The sequence below is a fragment of the Ostrinia furnacalis genome, unplaced genomic scaffold, assembly GCF_004193835.3.
Source record: "Ostrinia furnacalis isolate ACB-3 unplaced genomic scaffold, ASM419383v2 OfSCF3046, whole genome shotgun sequence".
NCBI lineage: Eukaryota > Metazoa > Arthropoda > Insecta > Lepidoptera > Crambidae > Ostrinia > Ostrinia furnacalis.
In genome coordinates this window covers 72,150-92,868 of record NW_021133285.1, presented here as the reverse complement: position 1 = coordinate 92,868, position 20,719 = coordinate 72,150, and the positions used below count along the sequence as shown (strand labels likewise).

The window sequence follows — 20,719 nt, the reverse complement described above, 5'->3', positions numbered from 1 at the left end:
ATAATATTTCTTTCTCTTTATGTCCATTTTGTAATAATACTTCGATCATAGAATTAGGTACTACAACGCACGCCAGCGTCCTGACGGGCGCGCGCGTGACACTCGACTGATATAATACCCGCCGGCGGGGCGCTTCGCTGTAGGTAATTATCGGATGTACCGCGCGGAGTGAGCCAGGCCTGCCTTTAGCTACAGATCTTAGACAGTATTTTTGTGAAAATTCTTACGCATGGTGGAGGAAGGGACGCTCTAGACACTCAAGTCTACAAGGAGTCATATGAACTCCAGTTTTAAATCCGTTGACATCTGCTGCATCTGCCATCTTTTTGGGTAGAAGATTCTTCCATCTTGCAGCTTAGACCTTTAGCTACAGACCTTAGACAGTATTTTTGAAACATTCCAAAAAACTGACACGCGTCCGTCCTCCGTAAGCGCCACCGCGCGACTGATTGAGATTGTCCAAGCCGTCATGGACGATTTTTTCCACATTTTTTAACATAGTAACTAAATAAGACGCAATATAAAAATTTCATCCGTTAAAAGCCCTCAAGTTATTTCTGAACTTTAGTTTAGTAAAAGATTTAGAATCTCAAATCGCTTATTTTAAAAATAAAACCATTTTTAGAAAACGAATAGAGGTAACTTTGGGAATATATTCTATCGATTCAACTTCATCAAATCGTGTTTCCATCCGTTAATAGCCCTAAAAAATATCCTCAACTATGCCCAATAAAAATCTTAGCCTTTAATTTTACTGTTTAGTACCTCAAAAATGGAAAATGAAAACCTCATTTTCGCCATTTTCTCTGCTACCCGGCCTTAATTATAAATGGATCAAACGGCTGCGTTTCGCCTTGAAGGCATCATATTGAACAATTGTATAAGCTTACCTGTCGTTAGCGGACTTGTGCGCGGGCGCAGCAGTGGTCGCAAGCGGCGACAGCGGCGCGGGCGCGGCGCCGGGCGCGGGCCGCTCGCGGTGCAGCGCGCGCACCGACAGCGACGCGCCCGCCGCCACCAGCAGGCGCGGCGGCTGGCCTGCACACAGCAAACAGTTAACACGGAGGCTCCACAGGGGAATGCTTTAGACCCGATTTCCATCAGGGCGGAGTGGTTATGTTTTGTTTGAGTGACCAGATTTCATTCATTATTGTACAATGAAATCTGATTGATTATTCGGGGCACGTCTCCGTGTTCCGCCTTGGTGGCCACTGAGCCTTAATCGGGGCTAAAGTAACAACAGTTTCCTCACCGAGATATTCGCAAGTCAGTGTTCCATCAGGTAGTTGTCGTTGTTTGTAGCCCGGCACACATCTGTTAACATGTCAGAAACGAATTTACACACACATTTGGAATTTTAGAGATTCATTAAGATAGTTAATGAATGAATGAGAGCACTCACTTGCAGGTGGTGTGGTTGCTGCGCTTGGGCAGGCACAGCTGCGAGCACGTGCGCCACGAGCATGCGCCTTCCTCTGCGAACACCGAGCATTCATCACGTATACATACATGTTTATCGATAAAAAATTGCACATACACACAAGCTGGGCTAGGATGCGGGAGAAAGATAGAATGAGCCGTTTGACTACAAGAAACATAATACAATATAAATGCATGTATGTTGATGGTTTCATAAGAACCGAATGTTACTATAGTCTGGTCCGCGAGCACGTAGAATTTTGTCCAATGATTCCAAGCTACACATCCTATTATGTTGCTGACACGCTCGCACACTCACAGCGGGCGCCCGTCGCACAGTCGCGACAGCAATATAATTACGCGCGAGCGATAAGGATGGGTAGCTTGGGGTCATTGGATAAAATTGTACGTGCTCGCAGACCAGGCTTTAGCAAGTGAATACAAAACAGGTGGGTACCTCCGTCGCAGGACTCGTGCGCGGGCACGCAGCGGCCGTCGGGGCACGCCACCTGCAGCGCGCCGCACGCGCCGTCGCGCTCGCCGCCGCGCCACGTGCGGCCTAAAACGTTCACTGTTAGACACTGCAACTCTTTTGCAACCAGGATCTACAGCTTGACCACCAATAAAATTCAAACAAGATAAGGTCAAGTTTGTCTGGGGAATATTAAACTGAATAAGTGACCTGGAAAAGGCTTTATTATACTGAAGAACTATTTAATTTGATTTGTCATTGGGCCCTTGAAGGACTTTGGATTGAAGGATTAATCAAAAGAATATAGTATAAGCAGATATAGCTGGCGGTCTCACAGAGGTCGGGACTCTCGTCGCTGCCGCGGCCGCAGTCCGCGTACCCGTCGCACACCAGGCTCTCGGGCACGCACGTCCCGTCGTCACATCTGCAAAACAAGCATAGTGTTACACGGGACAATAGGGGGATATATGGAGCTCTAAATACATACACACTATACACGTAAAGTAACCTTGCATTTTAAGAAACTGGAGTCACACACAACTAGGCACAAAACTGAGTAGTGCTTAAGGTATGGGAGCGGCACGAAAGAGTTTTGTGACGTCAAACGTCAGCGAGACTTCAGATGTGCTTTAGACTTATATGTTCTGTCACGTCACAATGTCACTCCTCCCGTACCGTTCACATACCTCAGGCACTGATAGGGTTATGTGCTAGACTTGAAATAATAAACAAAAAAATACTGAGTTTCTCCTACCATTTCTCAGCACCAGCTCATATGTTGTCCCGAAGTGGTGATAGGACTAGCTATATTTGGGACGTGTATAAGCGCCTTGGAAAGGGCATAAGTACTGAATAAACTATTTGATAAAAGTTTTTTGTTGTTTATTTTAGTTTATGAGAACAAAGCCGATTTTTCTTAATGTACTGGAAGAAATGCGATATTTTCCGTAGCTGCAAATATACTGACCGGTGCTGGTTGTCAGGGCAGTCCGCGCAGCGCTCCTCAGCGGGGTCGCCGCAGTCGGCGCGCGCGTCGCAGCGCCAGGCGGGCGGGCCGCAGCGCGCGCACGCCAGCCGCCAGCCGCCGCACGCCGCGCGCCCGCAGGCCGCCTCGTCCGACCCGTCCGCGCAGTCCAGCGACCCGTCGCACCACCACGAGCTGTGAAGTGGCAGCGACGTCACACCGTAAGCAAAACTTTAGGAGAGGTCTTATATTCTAATGCTAGCTTTCACTAAACCCGAAAAAAATTGCTTCAGTAGGAAACTCTTGACTGAAAGTCATAATCATCGCCAAAGTTGATTAGTCTGTTTCATTAAAGGCAAAGCATCGCCAAATGCATAGTACTTATAGAGCGACACTTACTTAAAAATGTATGTATGTATAGTGCGATGTGCTGTTGACTGGTATTATCAATTTGAACACAAAAGTTTGTCACTAAGATATAATGTATCAAAATGAAGATGGCACTTGCCATATATTTGTCTCGAAGCGCTGGTAGGGCCCAAAAGATAAGAAGACATGTAAAGTGCCCAATAAGGACTACCTATTCTTTTTTTTTATTATTTATATTTTGACGTTCATAAGTGCCACTTGTAGTCTAAACTGAATAAATATTTTTGATTATGATTTTGATTTTTTGAGCGTTATCGGGACTATTCCCACCACTGCAACTCCTGTGTAGCCAGGATCTACAGCTTGACCGCCACAAAAACCCAACCAATGAAGGTCAAGTTTAGATGTCACGTTAGTGAAATGAAGTTTACTTGGGCACGCAGGCGTCCCCGGAGGCGCAGGCGGCGGCGCGAGGGCAGGCCGGCGCGCAGCCCGCCTCGTCCGAGCCGTCCGCGCACTCCGCCGCGCCGTCGCAGCGCAGCGCGCCGCGGACGCACTCGCCGCTGCCGCATCTGCGAGACCCGGGGGAAAGGAATGAAATGAAGTCAAAGGTTGTTGATGTTCAACATAGGGCAAAAGGAATTCTCCTTTTAAAAATGAATTTCAATTTATGTTTGTCTAACACTTTTTTCGTTGCAATAAATATGACGTACAAGTGTAGGTCACTCACGAATGCTGAGATCATAAACACAAGCAAAGATTTGTATCTACATACGCTGTCTGCGCTGACGCCTTGCAAAGTTGGACTAACGAGTGTTTTGTCTCGCTTGCAAACATTTTTAACAGTCCTGCCGGCCTAGGATGCGCGCCGTGATAAAATCTTATCGATGATTTTAGACGTCAAAATGTATGGGAAAATCAATAAAATGGCGCGATAAACGCGTATCCTAGGCCTACAGGAGTGAAATAGCTAGCTTATGCTCTGTATTCAATATTTAATATTGACCAGTCTTCGACTGAAACAACCTACGCTACGGGACTATTCCCACCTCTCTTTTTCAGCTTGATCGCCAATAAAAACCCAGCAAGTGAAAGTCAAGTTTGTCTCAGGAGAAAGTTAAACCGTCATTGGACCCGCAACGAAATCGATCAGAAATTGAAACAACCTGTGGATTCAAAAGCAAAGCAAGTTATCCCCACCTGAACTCGGACTCGGAGCAGTTGCGCGGCTCGCAGTGCATCTCGTCGGCCGCGTCGCCGCAGTCGTCCTCGCCATCGCAGCGCCATCGGCCCGGCACGCAGCGGCCCGAGGGGCAGCGGAAGTACGTCGGCTCGCACGTCGGGCCCGCGCGGCCCGAGCACGACGCCTGCCAACATAAACTCGTTACAAGGGCCACATAAATGTCACTTATATGCCAGTTTTCATCATCAATCCCGCGCACACAAACTCGTTACAAGGACCACTCGCATATAAGGGTCACTTATGTCAATTTTCAACATAAATCCCTTATGCGTTCCCTAGTACCACTTTAGTTAAACGATCTGCCCCTTTTCTAAACGTTCAGTGGTTAATTGCAAATTATGGATTGATGGTGAAATCGGCTGTTAATCTATACAGTGTGTCCGGGCTTGTAGTGATCAAACTTTAAGGGCGTAATCTATGGACAATTTTATCGATGAAAATACTTCAAATTTGGGGCTTGACCCATTTCTCGCAAAATTACGAGGATTTAAGTTTTTAATTTTTAGTTTTCACCTCTTCCTTCAAAAACAAATGAAAGCGTGGGTAGCTTAACACTAATAAGCAAAAATTTTATATCATGCGATAGCCAATAAAATTATCTATTAGCAGAAGTAGAAAACAGATACAAGTTTCATACATTTTAAGGGAGTAAGAATGGATTTAATTAGAAAAAAACATGACATTTTTCACTTCTTTTTCAGTTATTTTCCAACACAAGAAAAACCAGGTCGTTAAGTTATGTTTTATTTGCATTGTATTATTAGTATTTGAGCCATTCTACAAAACGAATGTAAATTTATTAGTCTACGTCTATTAGTTTCGACGTAATTGTTGAACAAAGATACCCCTTCCCAGCGGTTTCCATAGTAATCGGAATAGGTTGTGTGATTCTTTCAGGCAGTGCATTTTCGCATGTCGCGTGCGCTATGGAAACCGCTGGGAAGGGGTATCTTTGTTCAACAATTACGTAGAAACTAATAGACATAGACTAATAAATTTACATTCGTTTTGTAGAACAGCTCAAATACTAATAATACAATGCAAATAAAACATACCTTAACGACCTGGTTTTTCTTGTGTTGGAAAATAACTGAAAAAGAAGTGACAAAAGTCATGTTTTTTTCTAATTAAATCCATTCTCACTCCCTTAAAATGTATGAAACTTGTATCTGTTTTCTACTTCTGCTAATAGATAATTTTATTGGCTATCGCATGATATAAAATGTTTGCTTATTAGTGTTAAGCTACCCGCGCTTTCACTTTTTTTTGAAGGAAGAGATGAAAACTAAAAATTAAAAACTTAAATCCTCGTAATTTTGCGAGAAATGGGTCAAGCCCCAAATTTGAAGTATTTTCATCGATAAAGTTGTCCATAGATTACGCCCTTAAAGTTTGATCACTACAAGCCCGGACACACTGTATAACTCACCAGTAATTTCCTCATAACCAACAAAACACACTTTTAAAGTTCCAGACAGTTTTTAGCAAGCCAAACATAACATTATGACGGCCATACTCAAGTGCTCATTACCTTAAAGTAACGTAACTTTTTAATTTAACACTTTTCATGCGAATTAATGACGTTGCATAAACTGATTCGACCCTGTATATGTATACGTTCAAGAACTGGAGCTTAGGTGTTCTGCCGAACTAGGATGCACCATAATAAAATCTTATCGTCCATTTTAGATGACAAAATACAAATGTATAAGCTTATCGTCCATAATCGATAAAAGTTTATCGTGCCATGTATCCTAGTGCTTCTGTTCCTCGTACCTCGTCCTCGCGCTGCGGGCAGTCGGCCTCGGCGTCGCACAGCCACTCGGCGGGGATGCAGCGTCCGGATGCGCAGCGGAAGTGTCCGGGCGCACAGCGGCGCGCGGCGCACAGCGCGCCCTCGTCGCTGCCGTCCGCGCAGTCCGCGTCCGCGTCGCACACCCACACCAGCGGCACGCAGCCGCCGCCCAAGCACGAGAACTGCGAGCAAGGGACGAGTTAAGCTTTGTTTTTGTCAAACGGCGAGTAATTTAGTAGGTGACTAACGCCAACATTTTGTCGAGTAAGTTACTAAATTATTTAGACGGTTGAGCTGATCCAAATTGTTCTAGACTTTGACAGGCGAGTAAACATCCCTCACCACGTTCCCTTGTCAATTTAATTGAGTTCATATAAAAAAAATACTCATGAATCACTTGTGAACTGTACCTAGACCCTTGTTCGCACTAGTCAATTAAATTAAATAAGTCGAATGGCAAGTAAATTAGTAGCTAACCATATCCGAACACAAAAAAAATTGTCGGGTAGGTTACATCGTTTAGTCGAACCAATCCATTTTATTCAATTTTCAACCGACTTCAAAAAAGGAGGAGGTTCTCAATTCGACCCGTATGTTTTTTTTTTTTTTCTATGTTTGTTACGCGATAACTCCGCCAATTATGAACCGATTTGAACAAATCTTTTTTCGGCGTATAGGTAATACCTCAAGGGTGGTCCCATTTAAATTTAATAATAGAAAAAACAACCCCCAAGGGTGGAAAACTGGGAAACTGGAAAACTTTTATACGCAATATCTCCGCCGATTATAAATCAATTTGAACGATTATTTTTTTGTTGAATAGGCATTATCAAAAGGGTGGTTTCATGCGAATTTGAAGAAAATATTTCACCCCTAAGGGTGGAAAATTGGGGATGAACTTTTTTATACGCAATATTTTTAATTTTTAGTTTTATTTTGTGTTCACGCATTTGAAGTCGGTTATATTTTTTTTTAAAAGTTAATTATGATAGGCGAGTAGCACACGCACTACTCTCAGTCATTCAAAGCACATATTGTTGCTTCGATAGTGAGCGTCCCAAAAGCGCTTGTCATCTATGTTCGCTCGCGAACCGAACATTGCCCGTTCGCAGAAAGTTCGCCACTCCCTCCGGTCTACGTCGCTCGCAGGCAATAAATATCCTTAGTGAAAAAGGCCATTGCAAAACACTCACGTGATGCGGCGGGCAGGTGTGCGGCGGGCATTCGGCTTCGTCGGAGGCGTCGGGGCAGTCGGCGCGGCCGTCGCAGCGCGCGCCCGCCACGCAGCGCGCGCGCACGCCCAGCGACGCGTTGCCCGCGCACTTCAGCTGCGTGCCCAGGCACGTGAACTGCAATGTTCAATGTTAAGCTTCATATATGTAGTGTATTGAGTTGCCGATGGATGGCGCTGTCTGTAGGTTGAATCGCGGTATGTAGGTTTTAGACGGCCCCTACATATACTCAAATTTGGTTCGGAATAAATGAGATTCAAGTTACTACCTGTGGGCTTTTTTTGACTTGTACATGCAACCGTGGCTATATGTTACATCTGAATTTATGTTCTGCAAAGTTTCTGTTAATGTTTACGCCAGTGTTGTTAATAAAAATGTTTCAGTCCACAGCTAACCGCTTCCAATCTATTTCTTAACTTTAAAATTGAAAGGTAAAAGCAAGTTTGACACATTACGTCATCGTTTCGCAAATAAGCATAATTATGGTCACTTTCGCAAAAAATGCCTGTTTTAAAATGTAAAAAATATACAGCAAAAATAATATGAATGACATTATAGCGCAAGTGATATTGTGCGAAAGTATCATTTTGCGAAAATGAATTTTGCAAAAGTGGCTTTTTGAGATAGTGACTATATTGACATTTTACGACTTATGAGATTACGTTCTGCGTCAAAACCATTTTATCACCAGTGTTACTAGATGTTACAGTGTAGAGCAGATATGTCATAAGCCTTTAAATAAACAGAATATATTATCTATCACACATTGACAAGTCAAATTCAAATTCAAAATTTTTATTGCATGTTGCATAAGTCTCACCGCGTCGCAGTCCCTCTCATCGCTGCCGTCAGCGCAGTGCGTGACCCCGTCGCAGATGTGCGCAGGATGCAGGCAGGCGGGTGCGGGCCCGACGGGGGTGGTGGCAGCACCGGGCGCGTCGAGGCTGGCGTGCGCAGAGCCGCACTGGAACTGGCCGGGCGCGCAGCGGAACGTGGGACACGACGCCGGCTCGTCCGACCCGTCGCCGCAGTCGTCCTGCAACACGGATAATATTTTTTCTTTAATTAGGGGTTAGTTCCCTTACACTTGGTGATAGTATGTTGATGTAGTTAAGTTTAGATGCAGTAGTTGAGTACAAGTAGGATAAGTTTTCGGGAGCGGAATCTATACAGGGTGTTACTTTGCATTCTTGCCATATTTACAGAGTTAACTATATTACTGATACTGAACACAAATCCGTTAAAAAATAATGCCCGAAAATTTTGATTTTTAATTTTGAGTATTTTATTTTATCGACAATCTGTTAAACACATCACTAATTATCGTAACGCATGCACATCACTTGTTAGCGATGGCGATGGAGACTTTTTTACTTTTTATTGTATTTTTAATAATTAACTTTTTAAAAAAATAAAACCGACTTCAAATGCGTGAACACAAAAAAATAACTAAAAATTAAAAATATTGCGTATAAAAAAGTTCATCCCCAATTTTCCACCCTTGGGGGTGAAATATTTTCTTCAAATTCGCATGAAACCACCCTTTTGATAATACCTATTCAACAAAAAAATAATCGTTCAAATTGATTTATAATCGGCGGAGATATTGCGTATAAAAAAGTTCATCCCCAATTTTCCACCCTTGGGGGTTGTTTTTTCTATTATTAAATTTAAATGGGACCACCCTTGAGGTATTACCTATACGCAGAAAAAAGATTTGTTCAAATCGGTTCATAATTGGCGGAGTTATCGCGTAACAAACATAGAAAAAAAAAAAAAACATACGGGTCGAATTGAGAACCTCCTCCTTTTTTGAAGTCGGTTGAAAATCTATTGCAATCTATTGTCTTTAAAATGTCTTTTTGACACTTTTGTAAAAAACTGAGAAATCCATCAATCACAAATCACGTTTTAAATAATACATAAATGACTGAAGTGTATGCAAACAACGAATAATTTAATCATGATTACCTTTTTNATTTTTTATGTCGTACCTACATACATACACATTTTTTTTTTTATTATTATAAAACTGAAACCAAACTATAGAGTTGAGTGAGCGAGAGAAACGCTCCTCACATATCGCCATCTCACTCACTCGCTGGTCGCACCCATCAACAACACAGACCGTAATGTGTTATGAGCGAGACGGCACAGAGCGAGAGAGAAATATCATGTTAATGCGACGACACTATTGGTCGAAGTGACACCGCGTTGNTAAATTTAAATGGGACCACCCTTGAGGTATTACCTATACGCCGAAAAAAGATTTGTCCAAATCGGTTCATAATTGGCGGAGTTATCGCGTAACAAACATAGAAAAAAAAAAAAAAAAACATACGGGTCGAATTGAGAACCTCCTCCTTTTTTGAAGTCGGTTGAAAATGGTGCTTGGAGTGTCTGCAAGACGTCTTAGACGAAATGCTCGATGACGTACCCTTAGCGTTACACCAAATGCTCTACTACCAGCAGGATGGTGCTCCCCCACAATAAGGACGTCAAGTGCGCGAATAATACGTTTGGTGAACAGTGGATTGGACGAGGGGGTCCAGTAGCTTGGCCACCACGACCTTCGGACCTAACACCAATGGACTTGAAATGACCTGGTATGCGCAGAAGAGATAAATAGTGTAAACGTGTTACGTGAAAGTATTGTTTCAGCGAAACTGTGAGACAAAACGTTTATGTGTTGCGAAAACTAAAGCGAAATACCTACGCTTCGCCGTGCTAGACTGTGCCTTCATCAGAACGGAGGACACTTTGAACACTTGCTTCACAGTACGTAAACTTTGTAAGTAGGAACTTATAAAATTAAATAATTAATTGTGAATAAGGTGATTTCATTTCATACTTAATTTATTTATTTATAAAAATAGGGAACAATGTTATAAATTAATTAAAAGCCTAATAATTATTACGTATTTTTGACGGTTCTAAGCCCGTAAAGTAGAAAGGAAAATCTAAAATCAACTGAAGAGTATTTTAAAATAATTATTATGACTGGATAAAAAGGCTGGTACCCAGAGCCAAAAAACATCACAGATTAATAAGAACTAGGCCACGCCCACTAGGTTTATTCCACTTGCACCTGTAGAACGTGCAAGACAAAATTGGTTTATTCTAATTTGTACTGCAAAACCAAATTTACTAAAAACTCAGTGTACTTTCTTTATGGGAGTCTCTTGTTTATCTTAAATTATAGGTATTGTTCCCTACTTTTATCTCTGTGAATATGGCAAGAATGCAAAGTAACACGGTGTATATATAAAAAAAAGTCGTGTTAGTTACTCCACTTATAACTCAAGAACGGCTGAACCGATTTAGCTGAAAATTGTCAGGGAGGTAGTTTAGAGCCAGGAGAAGGACATAGGATACTTTTTATCCCGTTCGAAATAAAAAAAAAGTCTGCTTATTTATTGCCATTAAGGCGGAACAAAGTTCGCCGGGTCAGCTAGTGTTAAATGAAAGTGTCCGTCACCGATGAGCTTGTTTATTGCACTGAAAAATATTATAACAATTGAGTTAAGCGTTGACGGTAAAATGCGGTGTCGGCGAAATATAAAATGTCGAGTGTGCTCGTACAAATTACATACAATATGTCTGACTTTTGTTGACTGTGTTTCTTCCGTCACTTCGCAGCACCAGGAGGCGTAGTGCGAGTTTACGTCGAACGCATGCGATGTCGACTGCGTAAAAAAGTTACATTAAATGTATTTTTTTAATGCAAGACAAGGAAGGTATTTGACCGCAATCGCACCTGGATTTTACAGCGCCCCTAGCGGAAACTTTCAAGAACTATAATTTTCATTTAATTTTTTAACGCGCTCGCTAATGACGATGTTTGATGTACTGACACTAAGCCCTCGGTCCATATATTGTTCTGAAAAGATGGTAGGGCGAAAGGGCCTAAGTACTGAATAAATGATTAGATTTCAATGAGGGCTATCATTTTTATACTTAACAGTTGGCACCCCTGGCGATTGACAGGACCTTACTCTACAGTGGCGCCATCTTGATGAGTGCAATTGCGATAGTCCTCCTACCACTTTAGCGCTCACCAGTTGGTGCCACTATCTTCGCTACTAGCAAGTGACAGGACCTTACTCTACAGTGGCGCTAACTGGTGAGCGCTATAATTAACTTTTTAAAAAAATAAAACCGACTTCAAATGCGTGAACACAAAAAAAAAACTAAAAATTGAAAATATTGGGTATAAAAAGTTCATCCCCAATTCTCCACCCTTGGGGGTGAAATATTTTCTTCAAATTCGCATGAAACCACCCTTTTGATAATACCTATTCAACAAAAAAATAATCATCCAAATTGATTTATAATCGGCGGAGATATTGCGTATAAAAAAGTTCATCCCCAATTTTCCACCCTTGGGGGTTGGTTTTTCTATTATTAAATTTAAATGGGACCACTCTTGAGGTATTACCTATACGCAGAAAAAAGATTTGTTAAAATCGGTTCATAATTGGCGGAGTTATCGCGTAACAAACATAGAAAAAAAAAACATACGGGTCGAATTGAGAACCTCCTCCTTTTTTGAAGTCGGTTGAAAACGATAGCCCTCATTGAATTTATAAACAGAACAATAAAAGTGTTGTTTGAGAGCCGACTTCTTAATTACATGATTTGATTTGAGATGAGCCGGCCGTTTCATACGAACCTGCGTGTCGCAGCGCCACCAGAAGGGGATGCACTTGAGCGTGGTGGCGCAGACGAACTGCGCCTCGGTGCAGTTGGGCGCGCACGTGCGCCCGTCGGCTCGCAGCACGAAGTGCTCGGGGCACTCGCAGCGCGCGCCCGCCGCGCCGCCCTCTTCAGCTGGTGTCAGCAGGCATAGTCCGGAGCAGTTCAGAGATGCACACAGCGCCGACAACTCTGGGGACGGACAAGAATAGAATAGAGAAAGTTTATTGACACAGTAAGTAGGTACATAAAAAACAATGAGACCAAAAACAATGATAAGAACTTAACCATTGTGTCGATAGGTCCGCTCAGCATTTATCTTGGCATGCTCGTTTGTAAGAAAATATTAAGAAGCTGGTCTACTCTTGCTCCTATTGGTCGTAGCGTGATGATATTAAATCAGACCAGTAATTTCTGATATTACCGCGTTCAACCAACCAAGTAAACTCTTCAGCTTTATAAATGTTGCGGGTTTCAAGACTAGCTATCCCCCAGGACTACTTAACCTTCACTGGGTGGGTTTTACTAGAGACCAAGCTGTAAATCCTAACTATACAGAAGATGCAGTGGTAGGATATTAGCGCCCGTATTCACAAACATTACTATGTGGTCTCACAGTGCGCGTGGGCGCACAGGGTGACATACGAACCAATCACAGAGCTCTAATCAACGCTGTGCTTTCGATTTGCTGCTTCTCTTAAGAATTAAAGAAAGAAAGAAACATTTATTGCCATGGACATCACAAAAGACAAAAGACGTAAAATAAAAAATAATAATATACGATTAAGCAAGCATCGCTTGTGAATACGGGTGTAAGCCCTGTTGACTGACCGGGCATGGGCGGCTGGCGCGCGGGGTGCAGCACGCGCAGGTCCATGGGCTTGTGCACGGTGGACAGCAGCGTGCGGCAGTCGTGCGCGCCGCCGCGCTCCAGCGCAGCGCCCAGCGACACGTTGCCCGTCTGCAAACATAAAGCTGGCTACATTACATTGTTCCATTCATTCACGATGCGCGTGCCCAGCGACACGTTGCCCGTCTGCACACATAAAGCCGGCTACATTACGTTGTTCTGTTCACGATGCGATACAGAGAGTTAAGCAAGGGCCTGTTTATAACCAGGACCTCACAAGTAGTCGCTAACTGGATCGCGCTGCGCGACTTCGCGCACTCCTAGCACACAATCAGGCGAAGTTTCGAGAAGTGATGATATTATTATCAACGTATTTATGGTGTCAAGCTCCAGATGGGGAAAATTGACTATGAGAAGGGACATGGATCAGATAAAGTAAGGAGTCAAGCAAAGCGCCCGGGGAAAAGAGTCGCGAGCAAGTAAGTACCCGCGCGTTCTCCTGAGATTCGATTCATACAACGTGAGGCAGGAAGAACCATGGGTGGCGGTGGGATTTGTTCTATTAACGAATAACGTTTGGCGAACTTCAAACGGCTCAAAGACTTCGCGTACGAGCGGCACAGGAGGAGGTCAACCCCGAGCGGCTGGGCGTCATAGGGTGCCACCCGTTTTGGTGATCGTTATAGCCCCAGAAGGGGTAGAGTCGCACACGGGGACATAGACGAAGATTAAATAATTTGTAAGGGGTCAAGTAGTGTGCGCGATCGAGTGCAACCTGCCAAAGCAGACGCAGTTTCGCGCACACTACCCTCGTTTCGGCCAGTTTATGACTGGTAACGAGAATGATCAAGAGCAGGTGGGGGATGTTCCATTCACTATGTGCAAATCGCTCGCGCGATGTGTATTAACTGAAAATCGATATCAAACCATACAATCGCCATAAATTGTTAATTTGACAGATCCCTCTCCACAAAAGTTGTGGTCATTAGGGTCTGTCATCCCGCACACAGCGAATGCAAAAGTATTAAGCTTCAACCACACCAACGCGTGTAGATCGCCATCGCTGGCGCGATCATAAGCCAATGACAGGTTTCTATCATTGGCCTATGATCGCGCCGGCGATGGCGATCTGCACGCGTTGGTGGTTGAAGCTTTAGAATCTAAAGCTTAGATGTATTGTCCGACCTGGTAGAGGCGCGGCGGCAGGCGGCGGCGGCGGCAGCTCTCGAGCGAGCGCGTCTCCCAGTCGCTCCAGTACACGCGGCCCGCCCACGCCGCCACCGCGAACACGTGGTGCAGCCGCAGCCACGGCATGCGCTCTGCACACGATTACAACGTTACTCTCACCTTTCAACTAAAGCCTGGTCCGTGAGCACGTAGAATCCCGCCCAATGACCCCAAGCTACCCATCCTTATCGCTCGCGCGTAATTATATTGCTGTCGCGACTGTGCGACGCGCGCCCGCAGTGAGTGTGCGAGCTTGGGGTCATTGGACGGGATTCTACGTGCTCACGGACCAGGCTTTACAGTATCTTAACAAAAGCACGCAACTGATAAATCTAATGAGTTCAGAGGGCTTAGTGTGAGTTTACATCTAACGTCGTCACTAGTGAGCGCGTAAAAAAAATACATTAAATGTATGAAGGATTATACAGCGCCCCTAGCGGATGCTTTCAAGAACTAAAATCTTCATAGATTTTTTTTAAACGGGCTCACTAGTGATGACTTTTGATGAAAACTCATATTAAGCCCTATGGAGACTTTAAAGAACCAAAAAAAATTTAATTTTTAGTAACAACGGCTCATTGATAAGTGAACCCAGTGGATCTCAGCATCACCGTCCACGGCGGCGTAGCGTACTAGATGCGTATGCGTCTTCGTTCGCTTGGTGTAGTACACCTACACTGCGTACATAATGATGCGTACGCGACGCGTCGAAAGATTAAGCGTCTACCTATACACCGCAATGGACGGTGACGCTCAGTGTGCTGAGAGGTGCACAAAAGACAACAAACATGTACTAACCACGAGAGAGCAGCACGCGCACATTATTGCCATCAAGATCGGCGACGGCGATGTAGTCCTCGCGTGCATCCGCGAAGTACAGCTCCTTGGAAGCCGGTGACACCGTGAGCGCGTTGGGCCAGCCCAGCCCGGCTAAGAGGATCCGCCGCGCGCTGCCGTCTAATCCGGCGCGCCCGATGTGCGCCGCGCCGCCCCAGTCCGACCAGTACAGCGTGCTGAGGACATACGAGAACAACGTTCACGAGGGCACTGAACGATGTGTTTACACGACGAACTCTCCTCCACCTTTCATTGGTCATCTCAACCTTTCGGTTATACTGGCTGAATCAGGAGAACCACTCGTTAACGAAGACACTGAATGATGTGTTTGTAACACGACGAACCCTCCACCTTTTCATGGTCATCCCTTTCAGTTTTACAGACCAAATCACAGGAGACGTGTGCGGAATGAGGGCTATCGTTTTTATACTTAACAGTTGGCACCCCTGGCGATTGACAGGACCTTCCTCTACAGTGGCGCCATCTTGATGAGTGCAAATGCGATAGTCCTCCTACCACTTTAGCGCTCACCAGTTGGTGCCACTGTCTTCGCTACTAGCAAGTGACAGGACCTTACTCTACAGTGGCGCTAACTGGTGAGCGCTAAAACGATGGCCCTCATTGCGTCTGCCCACCCGTCGCGGTTGCATTCTAACGCTCCACATTCTTCATCATCATCATTTCAGCCACAGGACGTCCATTGCTGTACATAGACCATCCACCCAATGACTTCACATCGCCCGGTTGGTAGCGGCCTGCATCCAGCACCTTTATGAGGTCATTGACCTTCTGGTGGACGTTCCTACGCTGAGTTCTTCTACATTCTTCGCTCCCTACAAATTCTTACAAATTCTTTGACTCTTTGTCTCGTCACAATACAGACGGCCCTATGGCACTGGGTAGATCCTTGCCAGCCGTACGAGAAGTTCGCCTCCTATGAGACGAGATCGGTGTACCAAGCGTAACACAACTATACACTTACCCTTGCGCCGGGTGTAGCGCGAGTGCACGAGGCTCCTGCAGCCCGCCGCGCAGTAACACGCGGCGGTGCGCGCCGTCCAGACGCGACACTTCGATCGTATCGGTTCCCTGTCAACATTTAGCGAGGTTTTAAAGTCGACACCACGTCTACATAACTGATCCATGCGTTTATCTTTAAGACGATACAAAATTACAATGCGTCCTAGTCACTCAGACGACTACAAAAGCATCTAATTTTTTTCAACAGTCCATATTTTCAAAACGGCAATTATAAGCAACAACTAATTTCGATTGAGGGACGAAACTTAAATTTTACGTGAGGCAAATATGAAACAGTACCTTGTCACACCAGTAGAGGTTCTCGCCGACCCAGTCCACAGCCAGCCCGTCGGGGTTCTGCAGCGTGGCGCCGTGCAGCATCTGGGTGAAGAAAGTGGATTTTTTAGTGTCCTTATATCACCTCGGAACCATTTCATCCAACGTAATGACAGTGGATGACATAAGATTTCTGCCTAACTTTGGGCGAAGTGCTTCATTATCATTTTAGCCATAAGATGTCCACTGCTGAACATAGGCCTTCCCCAATGATTTCCATATCGCGCGGGTGGTAGCGGCCTACATCCAGTCCTCTTCCTTATGAGGTCGTCGATCCACCTTGAGCGTCCAGCGCGACCGCGTCGCTGAGGTCGTGTCGTCGTGTCTCACCTGGAAGTCGCCGGCGGGCGTGGCGTCGCGCCAGTGCGCGCGGCAGTGGCGGCGCACGCAGGAGCCGGCGCGCGTGACGTCGCTCCACAGCAGGCAGCGCGCGCGCCACCAGGCGTCCAGCGCGACCGCGTCGCTGAGGTCGTGTCGTCGTGTCTCACCTGGAAGTCGCCGGCGGGCGTGGCGTCGCGCCAGTGCGCGCGGCAGTGGCGGCGCACGCAGGAGCCGGCGCGCGTGACGTCGCTCCACAGCAGGCAGCGCGCGCGCCACCAGGCGTCCAGCGCGACCGCGTCGCTGAGGTCGTGTCGTCGTGTCTCACCTGGAAGTCGCCGGCGGGCGTGGCGTCGCGCCAGTGCGCGCGGCAGTGGCGGCGCACGCAGGAGCCGGCGCGCGTGACGTCGCTCCACAGCAGGCAGCGCGCGCGCCACCAGGCGTCCAGCGCGACCGCGTTGCTGAGGTTGTGCGCCAGCAGCCACGACGCGCCGCCCTCCAGCGCCGCTTGCCGGATGTAGTACCGGTTCGTGAAGATCAGCGTCGCCGCCACGGCTGTCAGTCAAAGGTAGTGTGTGAGGTGCATTGTTGGCAGAAATCGCTCGCTCAGCATAGCTCCTGGTACTCACTCGATATCGGCGTGCAGCTGATGCGGTCCGCCATCAGTTTGTAGCCCTCCTCGCACGAGCACACGAAGCTGCCCATGGTGTTTCTACAAGCGATAGTCGCACGTTAATTATGATAAATAGAAACGGACTAATTTCATACGACTTACGCATCAATTAAATTATTAGAAGGTACGAAAACCCACAAATATAGTTTTAAAAAAATTCAAAGTTTTGTGCGTACTCGGCAGCGGTACTATCGTCCGAGACCAACCATCACTGATTGGATCTTGATGCTTGAAGCTTGATCTCCAATGAAAGATCAAGATTCTGGCTATATAGGAGTTGCAGTGAGTGGTGAGAAAGTGTGTTGGGATAAGTATGTGTACCTGCAGCGGTGGTCGCAGGGGTCGTCCTCCTGGCACTCGTCGACGTCGCGGCAGGCGCCCCGGGGCCCGCGCCGCCAGCCCGCGCGGCACCAGCAGGCGCGGCCCACGGCCAGGTCGGTGCAGTTGTGCGCGCACTCGCCGTTCAGCACCGCGCACTCGTCCACGTCTGCCGGAGAGCTCGCGTCAGCGCTGCGACAAGCCTTGTGAGCACTAGTCGAGTGATATAGTAGAGCAACTCGACTTTAGTAACTAAACTAATAGCTACTGACCAAAAAACCGTTCGTACTTTTTTAAGTTGATTGTACTTATTGTTTTATTTTTTGGTACCAAATAAATGTTTTTTCTTTCTTTCTTTACTTTGGTCGAATACAATTTACAAGTAATTAGTGTTTTGGACTCATTTAGCTGGTGAGCGAGTGAGAAGGGTCGCGTGGTGGAAGGTGCTATTGGCCTCTCAAAATAAAACAAAAGATGGATTCGACCAAACAAGAGTAAATATTAATCTCAGAATTAATCGTCAGTTATTCGACATTTTGACATATTTCCCATACTGAAACTGTCAATTTGCCATTACTAAGAGTTGTTCTCGGATATAAGTTTGGTCGAATCGGGTCTAAACGATAGTAACCTACTCGACTAAATTTTTCGTACATATTTAGCTTCTAAATTATTCGCCACTCGACTAAATAACTCGATTAGTGTAAACAAGGCTTTAGGTCTCGTGTACTACTCAGACGCTCGGCACTCACTGCAGGCGCGCTCGTCGCTGTAGTCGCCGCAGTCGTCGGCGCCGTCGCACAGCGCGCGCGGCGGCACGCACGCGCCCGAGCCGCAGCGCCACAGCCCGCGCGCGCACGCCGCCGCCGCCGCCAGCGGCGAGTCCGGCCCGCCGAACGCCGTCGCGAACGAGCCTGCGCAAGGGAAGGCCGTCGGTAACGCTTAACGAGTCGCTGATGTCGCGAGCTATACATACAGGGTGTCCCAGAATGGGTGAATCAAACTGATTAGGGGAAGTAGCTCTACTAATGTACTATCCCTAAAAAATATGAAAAAATAAATAAATAAAGCGCATGACACAATTGTGAACATAAATCAGCTTTGACTAAGTATCTGGCTATAATTGTTGCGTCCTTAGGCAGTTCGATTTTTTCAAGTTATTTAAAATTTTCTAATTAGTTTATGCAACTCTTAATGCTGTGTATGTAATTGAGATCATATACACATCATGCGTTTCTATGTCATACCTGCATACGTATTTTTGAACATCCTGACAGCTCATATAAAATTGAGATCAGTGTTGCTAAGATATATTGACTACTTTAGATGCCATGAACAATATGCTTACTTTGACTGGTTACATTTATTTGAAATATTGAATATCAGATCATTTTGGTTATCTTAGACGCTTCAATCAATCTGACGCTGACTGTACCTAATAAGTAAATAAACGCTAAAAATTAAATAACTACAGAGAAAAGTACTGACTGCAAACGAGCGGGTCCTCGTCGGTGCCGGCGCCGCCGCCGCCGCCGTCCTCGCAGTGGTCGCGGCCGTCGCACTGCAGCTCGCGCGGCAGGCAGCGCCCGGCGCAGTACAGCGCGCCCGGCCCGGCCGCCGCGCACAGCGGGTGCACAGCGGGCCTTGGTGGCTCCGCGGGCGCTGGTAAAGGTTCCGTCGGCTCCACGCTTGGTTCGCCTGCTGAGGTGCCGTGCGAGCAGCCCGGTGGCTCGTCGGAGCCGTCCTCGCAGTCCGCGTCGCCGTCGCAGAACGCTTCCTGCACAAGTATCGATGTAAACGAGTTTCAAACCAATGAGGGCTATCGTTTTTATATTTAACAGTTGGCAGCCCTGGCGATTGACAGGACCTTACTCTACAGTGGCGCCATCTTGATGAGTGCAAATGCGATAGTCCTCGTACCACTTTAGCGCTCACCAGTTGGTGCTACTGTCTTCGCTACTAGCAAGTGACAAGACCTTACTCTACAGTGGCGCTAACTGGTGAGCGCTAAAACGATAGCCCTCATTGCATTTCACGACAACCTTTGAACCGAATCATACAATAATTTATCAAAAAGAAAGACCCATCAAAAACAATACTTGTCAAAAAAACCAAGTCTCGCAACTCAGTTGTTCTACGGTAAAAAGTTGTGAGATCCATGTAATACCAAGTCCAGGCCAGGAAATCTTTAACGTTTTACATAAATTATTGACTTGGCCATCGCACTAAATAATTTAATTTACACGTGTTTTCATGCGATGGCCAAGTCAATATATTTATGTAAAACGTTAAAGATTTCCTGGCCTGGACTTGGTATTACATGGATCTCACAACTTTTTACCGTAGAACAACTGAGTTGCGAGACTTGGTTTTTTTGACAAGTATTGTTTTTGATGGGATCTCATTTCTTTTTGTATTTTGTAGACAGCAGTTATGTATCTAGAAAACTGGACCGAAATTGAAAAATTTTACTCGACTTGGCGGTTGCACTACCGTGCCCCCAAATATTTTAGTTTTTCCTTGATTCATACACCAAACACTACTTATATTCCAAATTTGAAGCTTCTAGGTCTGCTAGAAGTGCCTTAGAGTTTTGATGATCGGTGAGTCAGTGAGTCAGTCAGTGAGTGACAAAATTAAGTAACTTTGACCCGTTATAATTCTTAAACTACTGGTTCAAATTGAATGAAATTTTAAATATACCGTGTCTTTACAATGCCTGCATAGCTAATGAAAATTCAGCCTTCTAGTTTTATCCACAACGAAGTTACAGGCGGTCGAAAATGGCCTGAATTGCTTCGAGAAAAGGATGGTAACGGCCGTGCCGCTTTTTTGCTCGACTTGGTGGGGGCACTGCCGTGCCCCCAGATAAAATAATGTTCAAACTGGGGATATTTATTACTTAATTTTAGGTTATTTGAGTTATGAATAATCCACTTGACTTCAACTAT

At 45.5% G+C, this 20,719-nt stretch overlaps 1 protein-coding gene across 1 annotated transcript in view; it reads right to left on the bottom strand.

Annotated features, from left to right (window-relative positions):
* Positions 1–890: 890 nt before the first annotated feature.
* LRP1 (LDL receptor protein 1) overlaps positions 891–20,719 on the bottom strand; it is a gene marked incomplete at its 3' end in the record, with an annotated part of 81,702 nt that continues 61,873 nt past the window's right edge. The window contains exons 56-77 of the mRNA XM_028310595.1: positions 19,257–19,545; positions 18,521–18,682; positions 17,772–17,937; positions 17,407–17,489; positions 17,106–17,332; positions 16,424–16,504; positions 16,086–16,192; positions 15,065–15,279; positions 14,225–14,358; positions 13,021–13,150; positions 12,167–12,381; positions 8,315–8,530; positions 7,456–7,611; positions 6,244–6,444; positions 4,425–4,591; positions 3,656–3,796; positions 2,859–3,050; positions 2,227–2,315; positions 1,877–1,978; positions 1,403–1,475; positions 1,253–1,314; positions 891–1,038 (exon numbers count right to left, since the gene is read on the bottom strand). Coding sequence (XP_028166396.1) covers positions 891–1,038; positions 1,253–1,314; positions 1,403–1,475; positions 1,877–1,978; positions 2,227–2,315; positions 2,859–3,050; positions 3,656–3,796; positions 4,425–4,591; positions 6,244–6,444; positions 7,456–7,611; positions 8,315–8,530; positions 12,167–12,381; positions 13,021–13,150; positions 14,225–14,358; positions 15,065–15,279; positions 16,086–16,192; positions 16,424–16,504; positions 17,106–17,332; positions 17,407–17,489; positions 17,772–17,937; positions 18,521–18,682; positions 19,257–19,545 — 3,356 coding nt within the window. The remainder of the gene's footprint in view (positions 1,039–1,252; positions 1,315–1,402; positions 1,476–1,876; positions 1,979–2,226; positions 2,316–2,858; positions 3,051–3,655; positions 3,797–4,424; positions 4,592–6,243; positions 6,445–7,455; positions 7,612–8,314; positions 8,531–12,166; positions 12,382–13,020; positions 13,151–14,224; positions 14,359–15,064; positions 15,280–16,085; positions 16,193–16,423; positions 16,505–17,105; positions 17,333–17,406; positions 17,490–17,771; positions 17,938–18,520; positions 18,683–19,256; positions 19,546–20,719) is intronic.